Genomic DNA, 19,366 nt, shown 5'->3' with positions numbered 1-19,366 from the left:
TTTTCCATCCAGCTCATCAGACAAGTAGAATGATTTTTAGACTGAATCCCTAGTTGAGAAACTTCCTTCCAAAGGCAGCCCTACAGCCCTACCCTTTAAGAATGCTACACAACGCACTCGTTGCAAAAGTAATCTCAGTTAGAGAAGGAAAAAATAGTATTAACATTAGAAAGCCCTGATTACAGGATAAGACACTTAGTATCAGTTCATCTAAGTATATCTTGGTTTCACTCTTAGACAAGTGAGTTTCAAGTATCCTGACAGAAGTGATTAACCTGTTTTTCCCCAAAGTACAAGGATTAGGAAGCACTCAAAATAATTACCACATAAGTACTACTGTTAATCTTATTGAGGCCTGCACCCTTACAGTATCAGTAGCCTTGAGAGGAAAAGAAGTGGACAGTGGAGAAAAAGAGAAGAGAGATCAGAATCAGTGCAGATTTAAAACAGATTAATGCAGCTGTAACCTGATTGATCTAAGAACAGATCTTCAAGTACTGAGTTCATGTTTTTCTTAAGCCTACAGCTGGATGGCATTATCTGGCTGATTCCAAGGGAAATTTCAGGCAGTGCTACTGACTTTGTGAGTTGAACACAAGTCAATTGACTTATTAAGGAATTCAGTGTTTGTTTAACATGCACTCAACCATATGGATATAAAATTCCTAATCACATGAATAAACATAAAAAGCTTAGATGTATTTTGTCTTTAGATTTATTATTTCAGAGGCACTTAATGTCTTACATTGATAGAGCGCCGTTTCCCCCTCCAAAGCACTTTACAGTATTTACATACAGGAATGTTTCCCACCGCTGTTGAAATGCAGCCATCTAAATACTACAGGTACCGTCTTCAAATCGCCAACAGTTTGAAACTGAAAATATTTATCAGTACTCTGCCTTACTGAGATCAATCAGAATTCCAATTTACAAACTTCCAACTTGTGCTATTAAAGAGACCTAAGAGATAAAACACAGTATCACAGTGCAATTCTGAAACATAGCAGGGACCTGATCATTTTCATTATGTTTTTATAATCATTCATTAGACCAAGTCTACCTCAAAATACTTTAAGGCCTTTTAGAAGTACCATTCTAAGTCATTTCTTGTAGTTTCTTTATAAGCCTCTTACAATCAAGCATGGATTTTTTTAGTCTTTCTAAATATACTGGGAAAAAGTCCTGGCCCTAAGGAGACAGCAGCATCCTCCACGTCAATGAATTTCATGTCATCTACAAAGGCAAGCCTATTCCTCCTTGGTTAGGGAATTGGACTTTGTTTTTTTTAGTTAAATCTGAGTTTACACAAAATTCTGTTATTAACCAGTTGACCTGTAAAGACAACACTGGTTGCTGGGGTTCTATATAAAAGTATGTTGTGTGTGGTTTTGCTTGTGTTAGAAATATGTTACAGTATCTCAAGTCCATTACTCCACTGCCCTAGCCACAGGGACAATAACAACTTTCTCATTTTGAAGTGTTTTTTTCTTTCTTTCTAAAAAGCTACTAAAAGACCCCTTCCAAGAAAAGAAGTTGCATTTGTGCTGACAACTTTCACAAAAAAATCTGGCATCCGTATTTTCACAGTTACAATTAAAAACAGAAGATTACAACCTCACATACTGCATGCTGCTACCTGCTACATTATAAATTAGGCTGATATGAGAACCTGAGCATACAGAAAAAAATTAGTAAAATGCAATTACGTATTTGTTGTCTTGTGGACCAAGCACAAAAATTTATTCTGACATCTTTTGCTCCTGAATATGCTACACTTTGATTTTCATTGATGCATTGTAAAATGAGTCTACTGTGATCACCAGATTCTTAAACTAGGTTATCTGTTTGCATTTGAGTACTATGACAGAATATTAGCAGTGATGGATATGGCCAAGAACTATGATAAAAGGAAAAATACTAACAGGTAGCAAACTTAACATGAAATAGTGAAACTGGGTAAAGTTAACAGACAGCAGTACATCCAAGTTCATATCATTTTTATAAAAAGATACCTTTTTAAATCTAAACCTGTGATAAAAGACACACAGAGCAGACTTATTGCATATTTTATGCATGCCTTCATGTAGTGCATTCATATATTAAATCTTATGTGGAACAATAAAGAACTACTAGACCTTCACTGTACAACAGTTTTCTTGTTTGTTTGTTTTAAAGCCTAAACAGTGATTTAGTTCAAGTTATACCTTCCTATTCCTTGATGTCAAAAATCACCTTGCTGCATTTATTTTTGTAAAACTCACATGGCCACCACAGTAATCATTTGTACAGAGGGAGAGGAAATAAGTTTACTGTAAACTGTTTAAAGAGTTTGGTTTCTTCAATGGGATTTGGCAGCTGGAATAAGAAAACCAGCAGGGACAAGCAATTTGTGGACAACAGCAAGAATCAATGCTGAGTAATATTTATCAAATCAAGAAACCTCACAACAGAAATAGAGAAAAATTTGAAGGGCGAAACATTGTTTTAGGCTTCACAGACTGGAAAAGTAATTAAGAAGTACCCTTATCACTTACTTTCAAATTCAGATCTGAAGAGCAGCTAAAACCATTAGGAGATCTGATTTTTTTGAAGAGGGATAAAAGGAGGGACTCAGGAAAAGTAGCTGCTGTATCACAGGACTGAGCCAAGACAGGACAGACATCTGCCTGCCATTTTCAGGTTAATGTTATTTTTCAGAGCAATGAAGATCTGAGTCCATTCTAACTCCTACCGACTTCAAGAGGATGATTGGTGCCACACTTGACTTGTGGGAGCTATTTGCTTCCTCAGAGCTGAAGCTGGCACAGAGTTTTTTTGTTACATCACTTATCTTTTCCCTTTCTTTTTTGGTCAGTCCTTTCTTCCCAACTCTTCATTGCCATGACAGAAAAGGTAGGGCAGTGGGGAAGAAGAAAAGGAGCCTCGATAAACTGGAAGAGAATGGGATTGGTGAGCAGCAAAGAACTATGGGCAGACAAATGTGAAAGGAATCCCAAACCCAGCACAGAACAAGCTTAATTTTCTTAGCAGAAGGAATTAGTTTCACCTTTTAGTTCCATTCTTCATCAGCAAGGGCATATTGGCTACATCACAAGGCTTGGTCAAGGAAAAAGCTCTTTCATCAGCCAAACAGGGCACAGATCTGAAGATGGGATTATGTCCTGCACAATGTGAGAACTCAGAAATATGCATAGAAGAGAGCAAAAAATCCAAGACTGCTTTGCAGGAACGAGAGAGGTAGCAACCCTAATTTTAACAGGGCTTTTCACTGAAGGGTAAGAAGGTCTACAAAAGTCAAATCAGCTGATTTCAAATGGTTTGCATCCCAGGATGAATCAGGTTACACTGATTTAAGCCCAATTTAATTTAGGCAGGTTTTTAAACCACAAGAATAAAGACATTCTTAGTACATATTAATAATTAAACCAACATATACACAATTAGCAATATCCTACATAATAGTAAACGCTTAACAGCTTGTTTTAGGTTACCCTAGTTAACTTGTTTAAAAACAAGCTAAGTAGTTTATTTGTACAATGTCTGCCATTCTATGTGTTTCCAGTAATCATCAGTCTCTGTAGCAGTTCAGTTTATGAATTTTAAGATCCAAATTCAACTGTGTCTTCAGTTATCTTCTTGAACTCGTAATTCCCTCTGCCATCCATGTGCAAGTAAAACTGAAATAAAAAATACATTATCAACCCCTTAAAATTATCCAGCTCAAAAATATAATTTACTTACGCATTTATAAAGTAGTTTACTCATCCCTGTGTGTTAATTCAGTATTCCTCCTCAATCATTTTATGTAAAAAGTGATAACAGTAATACCTTAATTTGGAAGAAAACATGTCCATGTATTAGAGGTGGACTTATGCATAGGTATACTGGCTATCTTTTGAAAGCAAAATCTCCATGCTCTTTACTGGATTCTGGTTGAAGTTTGTTTGTTGTTTTTGTTTGTTTTCAGGCTAAGAAGTCTAATACTGCATGAGTCTATCATATTTTTCAAGCTACTTTTACAGACACTTACATATTTTTGGTTATTTCACCTTTCACAAATTGTAAGAATATTTCAAATACTGCAACTAGATTATGAAAGAATTACCTTTTTAATAAAACAGAATGATCTATTAGGAAGCAAAATATGAACACCCTTAATTTAGTAGAAGTCGTCAAACAACAAAACCTTAACCAACTACAGACATCTTTAGCAAAAGAAAAGACTACATACATCATGGTGTTTCCAGAGTGACTTTCTGTGGGAGACAGTGAAGAGAGTGATGCCAACCTAAATGAAGAAGAAAGCACACAAAACCATTAATTTAATTTTTCTAACGTGTTAAGTTGTATTTTTTTCAGCTTGTTAACAGCTGAAGAAATTAAATTCATAAATACAAACTTTCAGACTACTGCAAGTTTTTATTTACTGTGACATAAAAAGAAAGAGCTCACCTTTCGGCAATGGCTGTAAATGTAGCCTTCTACGTCAACACTAACAGCACTTGTGCATTCATCCAGAATTGCAAACTGGGGCTTATGATAAAATAACCTTGCCATCTGAAATGCAAACCAAAACTATAATATAGATACAGGACCACAACCAGCATTGCAATGTGACAACTAAAAATCCATGCCCAAAATTTGCCTGTTACAATGCAATAGAATTTCCTTTAATCTGGCACTTATTGAAGCTTGAAAATTTGAGTACCATGTATTATCCTTATTACCCTTTTTTGTAAAATAAAATTAAATTAAATTAAAACTTTTGTTTATATAAACAAAATGTAAGGCGTCGAAGAAGTTCAATGTTTCCTATTAAATCTGGAGCACAAGTAAGCCTTACTTTAGCTAGTTTTCTCAATATTCAGGTACTCCACATTTTGGTGCTTTCTTCTCTCAATAAATTACTATTACTTATTAAAGAACTCTTAAAATTCAGACTGCATTTGCAATTTATATACCATATTTGTTAAGTGTTTATGCTTTTGTGACATACAGCCATTCTCTGTTTTTCTCCCCCGCTGAGTACATCCATCCAGTCCTGAACACTATCCCAGCCTCCTTCACGTTCCAAGATCTGACCAAGCTGGACGTTATCCAAGTACTCCTTCAGCACCTTTATAGAGCAGTAATAACAAAGCTTAAGTGAACTTGTTTTAAAAAAAAAAAAAGTGACTGAAAAAAGGTTATGAAGTGTTACACTGCTATGCAGATGTACAATCAACCACAACAAGCATTAGAAACATACTACATGCGGTGTTTTTAATAGTGACTTCAGTATTTTTTATTTTTTTTTTTTTTTAAATCTGAAGCATAACAATTTGTCTCGCTTAAGATGAGTAAATGAACTGCTCATCATTACCTGGTCAGAAATCCCTTTCTTACGTTGATCTTCTAAAGTATCTGGATATATAACTTGATCTCTGAGAGTTCCAAGAGTCATATATGGTCTCTGTGACAAAGTCACAAACAATAAGATATGTCAAATATTTATACACACAGTCAAAGAAGGAAGAAAGAATTTTATTGTCAATTAAAGCACTTCGCCTCACCTGGGGAACATAGAACAACTTTCCCCTTACAGGTTTTGTTAAACGTCCACCAAACAAAGGCCACAACTGCAAGAAAAAAGGTTTAAACTTGAGAAAAAAAAAGCTCAATCACAACACTGCTTTAGACTTTTCCCCATTTATCTGAAGGTTTCCTTACCTCACCAAGAACACGAAACAGTGAGCTCTTCCCACACCCATTCGGCCCACAAATCAGAACATTTGCACCAGATCGAACCTAAAAATGTAAAGCCAACACATTAAAACAGTAGTTAGAAAGTACTGCTGTACACAGTAGTTACAGACATTAATGTGTGATTTCTAACACTAATTTTTCCCCCCCAACTAGTTTAGCATCAACTGCAGCTGGAAGAAAACACGCTTCTAACAAGCATTTTTGTGAAACTAGCTTTTTAGTTTTTAAAATAGCTTGCTGAATTTTGTTTAAATATTAAGCACGCCATATAAATACAGCTCTTTACATTTTTTGTTTGTTTTCTTTTTAACTCAGACCACCTTTGAAATTATCATTTTCACTTTAAAGCATTATATGAAGTGTGATATATGTTTCTATATTTAAAAGCTTACCTCAAAATTCAGGTCTTGAATCAAAACATCTCCGTTAGGTGTAACCAATGGAACGTGATCAAACCTATTTGTATTGGGGTGTTAAAAAAAAATAAAACATATCAAAATAAGAGCAGCTGCCTAAAAGCAGCTAGCACCGCATGCTTACTCAAAGATTTCAGGATTAGGCCAAGACTTCACCAGTATTTCATTCAGTATACTGTCCCACTTTCCTACTATCAATAGCTAAGGAAATTAAGATACCATTTTTCAAGAGTGTTTAACGAACCTCTTGAAACTTTTTTTTTCCTTCATGTATTTGTTTTCTCTATCCTTCTATATCTTTGGCCTCCAAAGTATCCTATGGAAATAAATCTACATTTACGGATGCACTTGATTTTAAACCTGGTAGTATATTCCATTAGTTCTAGGACACGGAATGAATGTCTTGTCTGCTGGCTTGTCTTTTTTTAAATAGGTCTATCAATTCTTTTTTTCTCCTACCTGCCCTGCCCCCTTTCCCCTCTGCTCCACTATCTGCTTTGCACATTGACCAGATTGAGGCTATTCAATCTCTTGATTTGCCTTACTTTATACTTTGGTTTTGGTAGTACTACTACGTCAATACTACGTTTTTCAGGATGAAAAAAAGTGTATTAAGAGCTCTATTACCCTTGGTAGAAGAAAAGACTAAGAAGCCAGACAATGTTAAAAATACTGAAGTCATGGGAACTTTGTAAACATACTTGATAAGGTTATCAGTGTTGATAATTTCTCCAGATCCAGGTATCAAAGGCAAAGTTGGCTTTTTATCTGCATCTTAAATTAAGAAAAAAAGTATGAGAAATTGGAGCACTACAAAGAGGCACAAGCATTGCATAGTATACATCCCATTTACCTTTTTCTTGCGATACCATAGTACGCTGGTATTTGCCACTGTTCAAGTCCTTCAGAACCTGCATTAATTCCGTAATTCGAGCTGTGAAACTAATGAAAACAAACAATAATCCTTAGAAGTTTTGGAAATAAGCTCTAATGAATACTCTACTAGGATGCCAAAGTGACAAAGTTCTCCAACCCACAGAAAAAGAAGAGTTTACATTTTAGAGTTGCACTGAGGTTCTCCAACACTAGCAATATTTGGAAGCACCTTTTCCCATTTCAGCCAAGCATTTTATACTTTAGTGAATGATTTTTCTTAACTAAAAGCCCCCAAATATTTTTGCAAAATAAGTAACACACAGTTGATTTACATGTACTTGCCAATGTCTTTTCAACTAACCATTCAAACTGTATGCTGCTGCTCTCCAGATACAAAATTATTAGTGGAGATAATTAGCATATCTTCGAATACAATGTTTTTGTATAAAATGTTTCTAATTTCTAGACTTACTGTTCTGAATAAAGCACATAGCTCATTTTATTTTAATTCTACAGTTACCAGTTTCTTAAAAGGAGGTGAGAAACAGCTAAAACATAACTTTAACAAAGATTATTTAATGCAACTACTATTATGCTTACCCAGCCAATCTCGTCATTTCACGACCTGCTAGGACTATTCTGCCCAAAGCTTGAGACATTCTCAGTAACATTCTTCCACTTTGGTAGTAATCCTAAAGTAAAATAAAGTCTCTGTAGGTGAACTAGCAAAGTATGCATTTGAGAAACTTTTTTAATTCTGTTCTGCTTACCTCCAGAAGTTCTGCATGGGTACTGTTCTGATGACGAGGATCAGCCAGGTTCAAAAATGGACGACTAACAACCAGGTAACCAACCACAGTGGCAAGGTCTGCAGTTTAAGGATAAATATTAAACAATATATTAAAAGCTTCAATTAAAATAAGAATTCTCCTGTGAAAAGTTTACCACCTAGTTATTTATTACAGTCCATCAGAACTGGACAAACACTTACATTTGGCAATGATAGTATCAATGAAACCCATAGAGAACCGGAACAGGATGAAGTTATGTAAATGTTCCACCTGGCAAGTAACAGAAACAAAAGTGTCAGTACTTGTTTTACTTTTTTTTTTTCTCCTTTCTTATTTTATAGAAATTTGATTCCAAGTATAGCTACTTCCCAGTAAGTCATGAATACCCCAACAATGCCTATGGCCTAACTGTGACAAGCTCTACATATGTCCCTGCTGGCAAAGATCTATGTTGTAGATCAAGATGATCTACACCTGAAACAAAGCAGTGAGAAAACATTAATTGTGGTTGGTGGAAAAGAATTAAGCAGCAAGAAAAAGACCATTCTGTCAGAAAACTACATTCTGCTTATAGCCTACAAATCTATTTTAAAGTTTGATGACTGTAGCAGCACAAATACCAAGCCACCTCCATTTAATCTACACACTATAACCAAGGGAAGGGCTTAAAAATCAAGTTCTAAATTAAACACATACAACAGAATGAGAAAGAAAGCATAAAAGTTGTGCAGCAAGAACAGAAAGAAAAGGAAAAGTGGGCAAAGTATGGAAATACGGCAAAACAAAAAACAGAAACAATTAAGGAAAAAGATGGTAGAAGAACAAATAAACAAGAGGGTCCTTCAGTCCGGAACACATACTCTAAATGCATGAGAAGAGGAATCAAAGGCAAGGCAGACCTACACACACAGAACAGCAAGACAGGAATGTTTTAATTTTTAATGTGCTGAACAGACAAAAATCAGTGTTAAAAATTAAAGCTACAATTGAATTGGAAAAGAAGACTTAATCAGGAGACTTATGAGTAGGGTTTGAATAACTATTATTGCTGACACACACACTTTGGACATTTCCAATTTTCAACTTTTCCTTCATGTTCTCCACTTTCATCCCACTACATTTTTGGCATTCAACAGTTACTCTGAATAGAATAAGAAATGCAAGTCTTTTAATACAGTTGTTTATTATTCAACAAACTCTTACAGAAATTAGTATATGACAACTTTTCAAGAACTCATATACTACAGATTTCCAAGATCCATTTCTGTATTACACAGTATCACCTTTCTTCTGACATGAACCTTAGAGACTACTTATGCAGTACATTTATAGCGTAATAATTATTGTAGTTGAAATCACAGTACCAACTTGTACACAGAAACTTATTGAAGCAAAGCTGGCAATAACTGAAGTGATTTTAAGATTGAAAGTATGTAATCAGCTGTTTCAATAAACTCAACTGAGACTGAGTTAGATAAACCTTTCTCTAGTCTTTATCCTTTCACAAATCCTGATGATATACAAATGGAGAAAGAATTGAGAGAAAGCCAATGAAAAATGGTAAATTAAACTTTATGGCTCACCATGATAAAATTACGCAGTTTTGCTTATAATGTTTTGAAAGATAAAGTCTTACCAGTTTACGGAAAGTTCTGTGAATGGTCTGTTTTTCTCTCAAGTTTCCATTATAGAAAGCAATTTCTTCACTTTAAAGAAAGACACAAACAATGAAACTTTTTTTTAATGGCAGTCAGAGTCAACTACAAAACACAAACAGCTGTTTTTCACTTGAAACAAGAGCTTGTATCTTCTCACAATAAAACATAAGTTTATTGTGCTACAGCTAGTTTTTCTTTCAAATTAGAAGTATAATGAAAATAGGAATTATTTAATAATAATCTGCATAAAGATGTAAACACTTTTGCTCAGAACTGATTGTGTCAGACTTTCAGACCATATTTTAACAATAATAACTGACCAAGTAATTCTGTGGCATATCTTAGTAACCAAGTTTATACCTGTTTGTAATAAGCCGTGAGTTGACGTATCTGTACTCCCCTTCATATTTTTGTTCAATGATAGTCATCTTGCCAATTGGTCTCCTTAAACGTGTAAGGAAAAACCCTGAAACAATCAAGTATGCCATCATGCTAGCTGGACCCTGTAAATATGAAAAGAATAAAAACTTACCATCTAATGCTTTCAAGTGCAACATCTGTACCCAAAATGCACAGAAAGCTTTAATTCCTTGATACTTTCCTTCCATGTGTCTGCATTACCAACCTCTCACAATTCCCAACTCGCTCCTTCTCTTTTGTGCTGTAGATAATGCTTTCTTCCTCCTAATTCCCTGTCCCCAAATACCCTCCTCATCCCAGTCTTCTACTCAAGTTTTTATCATCACCTAGTGCAACCTCCACCTCCTACTTTCCCTACTAATTTTACTAATAATTTCCTGGTCCTTTCTTATTTCCACTCCTTCATTTCTACCCACTTCTTGTTGTTTTTACTACGTTGCCACAGTAGTTGCTCTTTCAATCCCCTCTTTCTTTCTTTGATTTATACATCTCTACAACATTTCCTGCTTCTCATGAGCAGTCCCGGTAGGGATCTCTTCTGGAACCTACGATTCAGGACACAAGGGCTCCCAAACAGCAAAATAAGTCTCTTAAGCCATAACATGCTTTAACATTACTGAGAGTGGCATGGTATAAAGCCAAATACATAAACTGCATTTAATGTAAACTGTCTGTGAATCTGCCTATGATGGAAAGCAACGCAAAGACTTGTAAGACTGGAAAAGTTACCTAGGTTCAGCTAAGCCTTACTGTAATCCACTACTACGAAATCTACATCACATGCCCAAGAGCTGCTACTTGTTGAATCCTTGAAAAAATGCATTATCAGAAATCTAAGGTAAACAATTTTTGTAATGATTTGACTCATTAAAAGGAAAGATGACCTCCTAGTGATACAGGATTCAGTAACATTAGATTTCTATTATTACTTAAAATAGTTGTTTTAATTCAAGCTAAAGAACTTCAGTAACCTTGTAATACCAGGGAAAAAAACAACTATTGCTCTTTGGCATTCTCTACATTTACCAAATGAAACAAAGTATGCTGGCTGGCAAAAATGCAGACTAGAATCCAAAGATAACAAATGTATTCCTCCCCCCATACACACATGAAAATTATTTTTCTTATCTATTTAAAAGAAATGGTTGCAGTTGTAGAAATGCTAGCTGAGAGCTTAATGATGTTGGCTGCAAGCCTGTAGACTGCAGTCTTAACAGAAACTGGTGTTTTGATTTTACAATTAAGTTTTGTGGATCACATGCAATTTAAAAAATATCCTCATCTCAATATCTTTCCCCTACCTAAAATTACTTAGGTACAACATATAAACTCAATTTAACAGATGACAGTAGTAAATAACAGGATTTTATGGAAATTTTAATACATGGAATATGTAAGATATATGTGAATGGAGCAAGCAAGGAAACAAGAAACAGAGCTCCTGCCCAAGAGCATGATTCTTACAACTCTTCTCATGTTGGAAAAGATTCCTAGCAAACTAAACATTGCATAGTCTGCCATTTAAGAAACATTTTTAACAGCACAAGGTCTCTAATTGCTATCCTAATGCTGCCTCATATGTTCCATCAGCAAGCATATTAAGCTCGATGCAAAGAACAGCTCCCCTTTACGGAGGTTGCAAAGAAACAGGAAACTTATTTTCTCCCTTTAATTAAACTCATGCAAGATATGAGCAGTCAGGAAGAGTACTGTACTAAAGGGATTCCCAAGTAGCTGCTAGAAGAAATTGAAGAGCTTTCTTGGGTTTTATGATAGTTGACTCCCCACAAATTGTTTTTACCTTGCATGCCTCAAGATAGAAAGCACTAAAGCATTCAAAACACTAAACATAAATGAGTATTTTAGTACATCCTTTCAAATAGCTCAATCTATAATTAACATCTAATGTTCTCCTCAGACTCCAAACAGATACAATGGGAAACCAAAGGGAAACAGGTACAAACAAAGGGAAAACTTAAAATGCTGAAAACTCTCGTTACCTGAGCTCCTATTGCACTCGTGAGCTTGAAGATATACAAAACTATATCCAAGAAGGGCTGTAACAGATGCACAGAAAAAAAAGCATTAGAACACCAATGTAATATGAACATAAAGTGGTGCAGAAACTATTACCTCCCCAAGAACAGCTACCACTCTGCACTAACAGCACAGTACTGCAGTTAACCCATCACACACAGTTAAAACAAAAGGACTTTCAACATTTTCCTGACAACATTCATTCAAGAATTGAACATCACAGAATGGTTTGGGTTGGAAGAGACCTTGAAGATTATCTAGTTCCAATTCCCCCCAGCAGGGGGGAAGACACCTTCCACTACGTCAGGTTGCCCAAAGCCCCATCCAATTTGGCCTTGGACACTTCCAGGAATGGAGGCATCAGACAAAATACATACTATATGAACGAAGTAGTTTGCTATTTTAAGTCTGTAATAACTTCTTCTTTGCTACCTAACTACGTAAAGTTGGACTACATCCTCCTCTTAACAAAAATGATTGTGAGAAATAAAGTGGAAAAATAATGCCATATAGTTGGTCATGTACCTGATAGAAACAATATTACAATTTGAAAGCAAAGTATTCTCTGTCAAATCTAGAGCAGTTGATCTACAGATTTTGGAGCCAAAAGTTTCTGAAAACATTAACTTGTATTTTACTTTATACTTGTACAAACAACGAAGCATGAAACAATACTGCTGAAATTTTTAGATTATTTTTTTTTTATTTTGTTATCTCAGAAAAACAAAGGTTTCCATGTGAAACACTGGGAAGTGCTTTTTCAGCCATACCTCCCTGGCCAAAATAGTATTTGCACTTAATGAAAAAGGAGCAATTGTTTTTCTTCAGAAATCTATCTAGCTGAGAAAGTATACTCATCCCTGTTTAACTGCAAAAGAATGCATTAAGTTCCTTAAAAGAAAATTTATGAAAAATTATTACGGTCAACAATAGCGCTTTAGCAGAGATCACAGAAACTGCGGAGAGAAAGAAAAATTACAATATATTACTTTAAACAGTCCTTTTTTCAGCACTATACCCCAGGCAAATAAGGTTCCAAGCATCCACACCTATTACTCAAAGTTCTCTCTGAAAAGACTTACCTTACTAAGGTTTGAGTACAGGTCCACGACACTGTTACAGAATTTTTCCACATCCTGTGTAAGGAGTTGATCTGGATTAGCTATTCTGTTGTCCAGATTTCCCATTTTGTAGTATGTATAAGCTCTGAAACAAAACAATGGTTAGTTAAGAGGTAGGGGGAAAAAATCAGTACCTTGGGGCCTCAAATATTTGGAAACCTCTTACACAATAAGGGGGAAAGCAGTGCAGACATTTAATGACTGTATGGAGTCAACATCGCTCATGCTTCTGCGTGAAGAGATCCACATTAAATCCTACAGAACTGTTTAGGCTCCCAGTTGTTGTCTTGGTCAAAGCTCAGCTCCAGACTGCTGTATGCACTGGCGTTGCATTTAAAGTTAGAAAAATCTTCATGAACCCTTCATCAGCATACCTGACAACCTAAACTCAGTGCTGAAGAACATAAACTACTACACGCAGTTCATGCATCCAATCCAGTTTGCGGGATTATTACCGCTAAATAAACTCCCAAAGTCTCTTGGTTACTTTCACCTACTAATAGGAGCAGTATGGTGTGTACTTTTTGTGTCCCATTGACAAAATGCAGACTCTGCTGTGTTTGTACCTCGTGCCATATAAAACCTAGACAAACCACTTATCCTTAACAGTGATCAAAAGCCTCTTCTAAACAATACAGCTGCTAAGCACCATGCTACTTTCTTACTATAGGCTTAAAATGATTTGTTTTGATTCTGATCAATTTAGTTAATATCTCATGGTTTAAGAACAAGGTGCTACTTACTTTAGATATTCCTCATAGAGGTATCTGGTGAGTCTTACTCGGAAGCAGAGTTTCAATTCATTTAGACCATATTTCAAGAAGTTATTCACTAAGGAAATCTACAAAGAGATAGTATTTCAGTATTTAAATCTTCCTGCCTAATTTAGCTCAGTTTGCAGCATAGATTATGCAAACAGCAGGTAAATTGTCCCCTTAGAGTCAACAATACTGTTAACACCAACCATACAGTGTCTGCAGGACCACTGATTTGTACCTACATTTTTGACAACTCCAGTTCTCAGTGGGATTCACCACATCAAAAAATCTAATATAAACCAACATTCAGTTAACATATCTTTAGCTTGGATAAAGATATAATAAACATATCTTGATCATTTAACAATCACGACTGTAAAACAGTCAATTAATTTTAATGTACCTGCTTTACAATAGATTTTATCTATTTAGTAGTAACAATTACTTTTATGTGGCAGGGGTCAGATGTCGACATGCTGAAGGAAAGATAGTGAGGAAAAAAAATAGAAAAAGCTGTAAGAAATTTAAAACTTGAAGACTAAAGAAATCACCTTCAATGGTATCAAAAGCACCCTAGAACTACATTGCATTTTCTGACATAATTTTTCTGACATAACTTTTTCTGCATAATAGCATTCTGTGGATTGGATGATGTTTCAGCAATCTGTTTAATACAGATCTTCATGTAAAACAACAATTTCCCATGGATTCTGAGACACTCATTTTAGGCCTTGTCCTTAACATTTAAAATATTTTCTCCTAAAAGAATGACAAGAAAAAACACTTACAGCAGGCATTGCGGCAATGAAGTTGAACAAGTATTTCTTGAAATCTTTTCTGCTGCGACCAATGATAGCACTGCAAACAACCATAAGGTAAGCATTATTTACAAAAGAAACAATAAACTAGTACTTCTTAGGTGAACAAATTCTCAGTGGACCACATAGCAGAGGAAAAAAAAACATGGTGAAGACATCTAGGAGGATCAAGTATGACAAACTTCTGTAAGTTAAGTGATAACTGACCCACTGTAAGCAACTATTGGCCTTCTGTTCCTGCAGTAACGGCTCCCATTAAGGGCTCAGCAATACCAGGTCACAGAATACCACCAGTTCCTTTCCTTCTTTGACCTGGTCAGGCTGGGGTGCTGCAGTAGCACTCATTTTTTGCAAGTTTAATAAATGTATGAAATTGAAGAAGGATGACAAAAACCCAGTAAAAATACGCAAGAGAAGAAAAAGGCAAAAAAAAGGAAAATAGGGTAATAAGGAGCAAAACTGAGAACAGAAAACAGAGCGTACCAATTGCTGCATAATAACCAGTTGTCAACTCCCTTTAAGTGGACAGGAGATATACACAGCTAAACAACAACTACCTGTGACTAATTAAAAAAAAAAAAAAGATTTTTTTTTAGCCTTATCTGCAAAGCATTCCCAAAGAAATGCAACTGCATGTTCATTTTCTTGTGAATTTTCAAGCTAAAATTAAAACACTAACACTTGAAAAAAATAAATTTAGAGATATTTTTTCTTCTAAAAAAGCAAAAACAAAAAAGTAAGAAGCAAAATGGTAGAGGGAAGAAGGCAGGGACAGGCACACAGAAGAGCATCACAGAAGAGAATCAATATCCATTCTACAAAACTCTACAAGTCTCTCCTGTAAAACAATGTCATTTTGAACTTTAAAACTATGTAGTTCAAAAAGCCCAAAATTCTGTTTCAGATCTATAATGACCTGTATATTGACCTCACTGGAAATTTACTATACCACTATTCCAAAGTGCCCTCTTCTAGTCAGTGTACACAAAGTGACGAAAAGACTGAAAAATCATTTACTAAGAGGCAAATTTGGCTTAAAAAATAAAATCAATTATTCTGCTATTAGGCACTTTCAAGAATTATTTATTTTTCCTTTTCCAAAGTAGAATTCTCTCCCCTTAAAATCATCACTATACGTGTTTCCAACTGCTTATTAAAGCAGTAAGAAAGGAATAAGATGTCTGAACCAGTCTACACTCCCTGTCACACATCAGAAGGAATATTTTAAAGAAGTTTATAGATACCTTTCAATGACTGTTCCATTCTGAATCATCCAAATATCACAATACGTGCGGACTACCAGCATCACAGCAATAAGCAGCAAATAACCTGTCTAGTACAAAAATAGAAACTTAACAGTTAAACAGTGGATAAGAGTCACCACATTTTTTCTTAGCTGTCCATCAAACCTCTTTGCTAGTTCTAATTCCTCATGAACTTTAGCTTTCCAAACCCCAACCTGGCATGCCTAATATCTCTACGCTCTTTCTCAGTAGTCCATCCCTGCTTCCACTTCCTTTGTGCTTCCTTTTTGTATGTGAGCTGTCAGAGCTCTCCCTTTTCATCCAGGTTGCAATTTTTTTTTATTTTTTTTTAAAAAGCAAACTTAAGTGATCTGGAAACCAGGACTAAGATGCTGAGGCAAACAATCTTATCGTGCTAAATTCTAGTTTGCATAGCTTTCCTGAAATGCTGTTAACAGACTTTCTTTGCAGGGACAATTTGACTTCATGGTAAGATGGCCTACACGTAAGTTACAAAAGCAAAGTTATGGATGAACAGCACACTATTTAGAGATGTGAAGCACTTACAGGGAGAAGTGAACTACCTTGCACTGAATCAAGCAAAACCTGGATGCTCTTTTAAAACATATGCCACAGGCAGTAGTTACTCGCTGACAGCCAATGGCTTACCTTGCAATTTTTTGCAACTTTAATGATCTAACATGCAACTTTTTAGTTATCTAACAACCAAACATGAATGTAGATTTTTTTATGTATGTGTTATGTCGCTATTTTAAAATATGTATTACAGCTTGGTCCTATCCAAGCAAGATACATGTTTTCACTTAAAATCTAGTGCAATTGTAAGAGAAAACGTGACTCCAAAACTACTCATTAACTGTAGGCAATGCTTACCTCTTTACAAAGTGGTCTAGGGACCATTATTTTCAGAATTCGACATATTCTTGCAATAAACACTCTGTCCACCATTGCTCGCTCCTTCTTTCCCTCTTTCTGTCCCACATAGAACAAGTAAAACAAGTAAAGTAAGTTTAAATTATGTAATACTTTCCCTATCCTCATTATTTACAGCTACTTTCTTTCTGCAGCATTTGCAAGTTTTCCTGCCGATTTAAGACACAAATTAAATGAAACTTAGGAATTAGGATTGTATGCCTTGACAGCTACCAGAAATGCTAAGAACTAAGCCATCAGAACAAATTGCAATAGGAAATACATGTAGCTGCCATGATGCTAAATTATATTTCAATTTTACATTAAAAGTAATACACAAACAATGCAGGCCACAGCATTAAAACATCCAATTATAGGTTACAATGCGATTTGCTGTCTCTTAAATTTGCTTGTCTCTGGAATACATCATCTGCCAGTATTTTTAAAGATGTATTCCATCTTTTCTCTAGACCATCAACAGTTTTAAATCCTTGACTATATAGCAGTAACATGCTTCAAGTGGACCAAGCATTTGTTATTCCTTTACTTCTCTGGGAGTGCACTGCACTGCTTTTGAGAAATAAATCTACTAGACTTAAACCACCCCCTCCCACACTTAAGTACCTCTTTTTCATGTGTCAGGTACTTTTTTTTTAATCATATAGCCCTATCTCCTGTCCCAGCTGAGTATTTTAATAAAGTAATGGTCCAGATCTTTTCTTTCTTTTTCTTCTACAGTCGTGACATAAGGATTCAGTCCTGAAAACAGACCAAAAGGGCATATGTGTGTACTTAAAACAAGACCTGTCTTATTAATTTAATACTGCTGTCTTTGCTACCCAAGATGTGTGTGAAACAGAAATTATCAGTATCCATAGTAACACTGTAACAGGGAATCTGAAAGAAAAACCTAGAGAAGCATAGTAAAGACAAGGAAAGTAGAAAGAAAAAGTTTCTGTTTCACCATTAGTCAATTTGGACAATGCTATCAAGCACTCATCTTTTCTCTTTTCGCACTCCCCTCCAATTCCCAAGTATTATTAAACCCCAGAAGCTTACACAGAGGGTCCAGGCTGATCTTTTTATTTGCCGTTCTCAGATGCAACATGATGAGCAACAACTGCAAGCTGTGAGCCCCAGCAAACACCAATTTACTCTGAATGCTCTGGGAATAAGCCTAAGCCTGTTTTCCATAGGAAGATGACAGCCAGAGCTCTGTCCCTTTCAAACAAACATGTATGGATAGAAACTACAGATAAAACTTCTGTTCCGATAGGATGCTTTACGGTAAGTGATAAAAATATTTTAAGAATTTTTATGTACAAATTCAAGCCAGTCCAATGAACAAAGACTGCTGTCTAGGGTGTATGAAGTATCCCACTACAAAATCACTGCTTTATTTGGAACAGAAAAGACAAACATGGTATCTGATGTGCAACGTTTCTAGGGATACCTGGCTAAATGTACCTGATGTTTGAGCTGAATTTATTCTCCTTCCTCTTTAATCATGTCTTCCCTGTTTCTACCTTGGCGTTGAACTCAAATTAATTCCAGTATTTTCTTTCCCACAGGTATTTCCTTACACTCTTAATACCTCATCGAGTACAATTACATCCAAGATGGTTAAGAATAACAGACAGATAATTAAAATTTGTAAAATAGCTATTGGTCTGTGAATCAATTCTTTATGGCAGATACTGCAGTAAAGGTCTGGCTAGAAGCTAACATGATGATACTTGCATGCATGTGGGTAAATATCCAGTGCAAGCCTCTTCTCCAGTTTTCAGCAAAGACTGAAGTATTTGGAACAGTTATCAATTCATACCATGTCAGGACCCTATACTTCTAATCATGGGCTCTGCCCTTTGGGTTAACTGTTGTATTTTAACGTGGAAAAAAAAAAACTTGACTAAAAGGGATACACCCCTTTGAAAATAAATGAGCACACACAAACCAGGAAAATGCCAAACCTCCTATGAGAATTACTTTTTAGAAATGGTCAGACTACATCACGTTGCATACTTTTTTTTTCCCCCGTGTTAAATAGAAAGCAATTACAGATGCTACCAAATCTACAGGCAGCTATTTGTTGCTAAGCATGTAGACAAACTTACAAAACTAGTCCTTAAACATTCATAAAGCATGAAGAGATGAAAAAGCACATGGTACACATCAAGCTCTAATCACATATGGCTGAAATTTGCATAAATCTCATTCCTCTACTTGTTTCACCAATGCAAGTCTGAAGGTATCATGCAAGCCACATTTGCATCATACTCATCATAGTGTCCAAAATAAAAACTGTTGGGACTGAAAGTCAAAAAAAACAATAGCATTTAAAATTACTACAATAACATCACATGAAGGAATAGTTACCTCATTGTTCTGCTGTGATTGTTTTCCACTTCTTTTACTGTAGAAGAAAAATAAAGTATTTTACTTTTTATTAGCACAAAGTTCATAGTCTTGATCTCTACATGCAGGAGACAAAAACAAAAGCTTGCAATTATATCCCGATCTATTTATTTCAAAGCAGCACAGTGTCTTCA

The 19,366-nt window shown here is 35.5% G+C and overlaps 1 protein-coding gene across 3 annotated transcripts in view; it reads right to left on the bottom strand.

Annotated features, from left to right (window-relative positions):
* Positions 1-697: 697 nt before the first annotated feature.
* Positions 698-19,366, bottom strand: part of ABCD3 (ATP binding cassette subfamily D member 3) — a 210,119-nt gene continuing 191,450 nt past the window's right edge. For all 3 annotated transcript variants that reach the window (XM_072041841.1, XM_027462345.3, XM_005018721.5), the window contains 22 exons: positions 19,194-19,230; positions 16,779-16,877; positions 15,885-15,973; positions 14,611-14,680; positions 13,808-13,905; positions 13,026-13,149; positions 11,907-11,963; positions 9,847-9,989; positions 9,465-9,534; positions 8,029-8,098; positions 7,808-7,905; positions 7,638-7,729; positions 7,015-7,103; positions 6,863-6,935; positions 6,138-6,201; positions 5,710-5,787; positions 5,553-5,618; positions 5,363-5,452; positions 4,997-5,116; positions 4,453-4,557; positions 4,232-4,288; positions 698-3,677 (listed from right to left, as the gene is read on the bottom strand). In XM_072041841.1, the coding sequence (XP_071897942.1) occupies positions 3,600-3,677; positions 4,232-4,288; positions 4,453-4,557; positions 4,997-5,116; positions 5,363-5,452; positions 5,553-5,618; positions 5,710-5,787; positions 6,138-6,201; positions 6,863-6,935; positions 7,015-7,103; positions 7,638-7,729; positions 7,808-7,905; positions 8,029-8,098; positions 9,465-9,534; positions 9,847-9,989; positions 11,907-11,963; positions 13,026-13,149; positions 13,808-13,905; positions 14,611-14,680; positions 15,885-15,973; positions 16,779-16,877; positions 19,194-19,230 (1,867 nt within the window). In that variant the 3' untranslated portion in view covers positions 698-3,599. The remainder of the gene's footprint in view (positions 3,678-4,231; positions 4,289-4,452; positions 4,558-4,996; positions 5,117-5,362; positions 5,453-5,552; positions 5,619-5,709; positions 5,788-6,137; positions 6,202-6,862; positions 6,936-7,014; positions 7,104-7,637; positions 7,730-7,807; positions 7,906-8,028; positions 8,099-9,464; positions 9,535-9,846; positions 9,990-11,906; positions 11,964-13,025; positions 13,150-13,807; positions 13,906-14,610; positions 14,681-15,884; positions 15,974-16,778; positions 16,878-19,193; positions 19,231-19,366) is intronic.

This window comes from Anas platyrhynchos, chromosome 8 (genome assembly GCF_047663525.1).
Source record: "Anas platyrhynchos isolate ZD024472 breed Pekin duck chromosome 8, IASCAAS_PekinDuck_T2T, whole genome shotgun sequence".
NCBI classification, from domain to species: Eukaryota; Metazoa; Chordata; class Aves; order Anseriformes; family Anatidae; genus Anas; species Anas platyrhynchos.
This window is presented reverse-complemented; position numbering and strand designations above follow the sequence as displayed.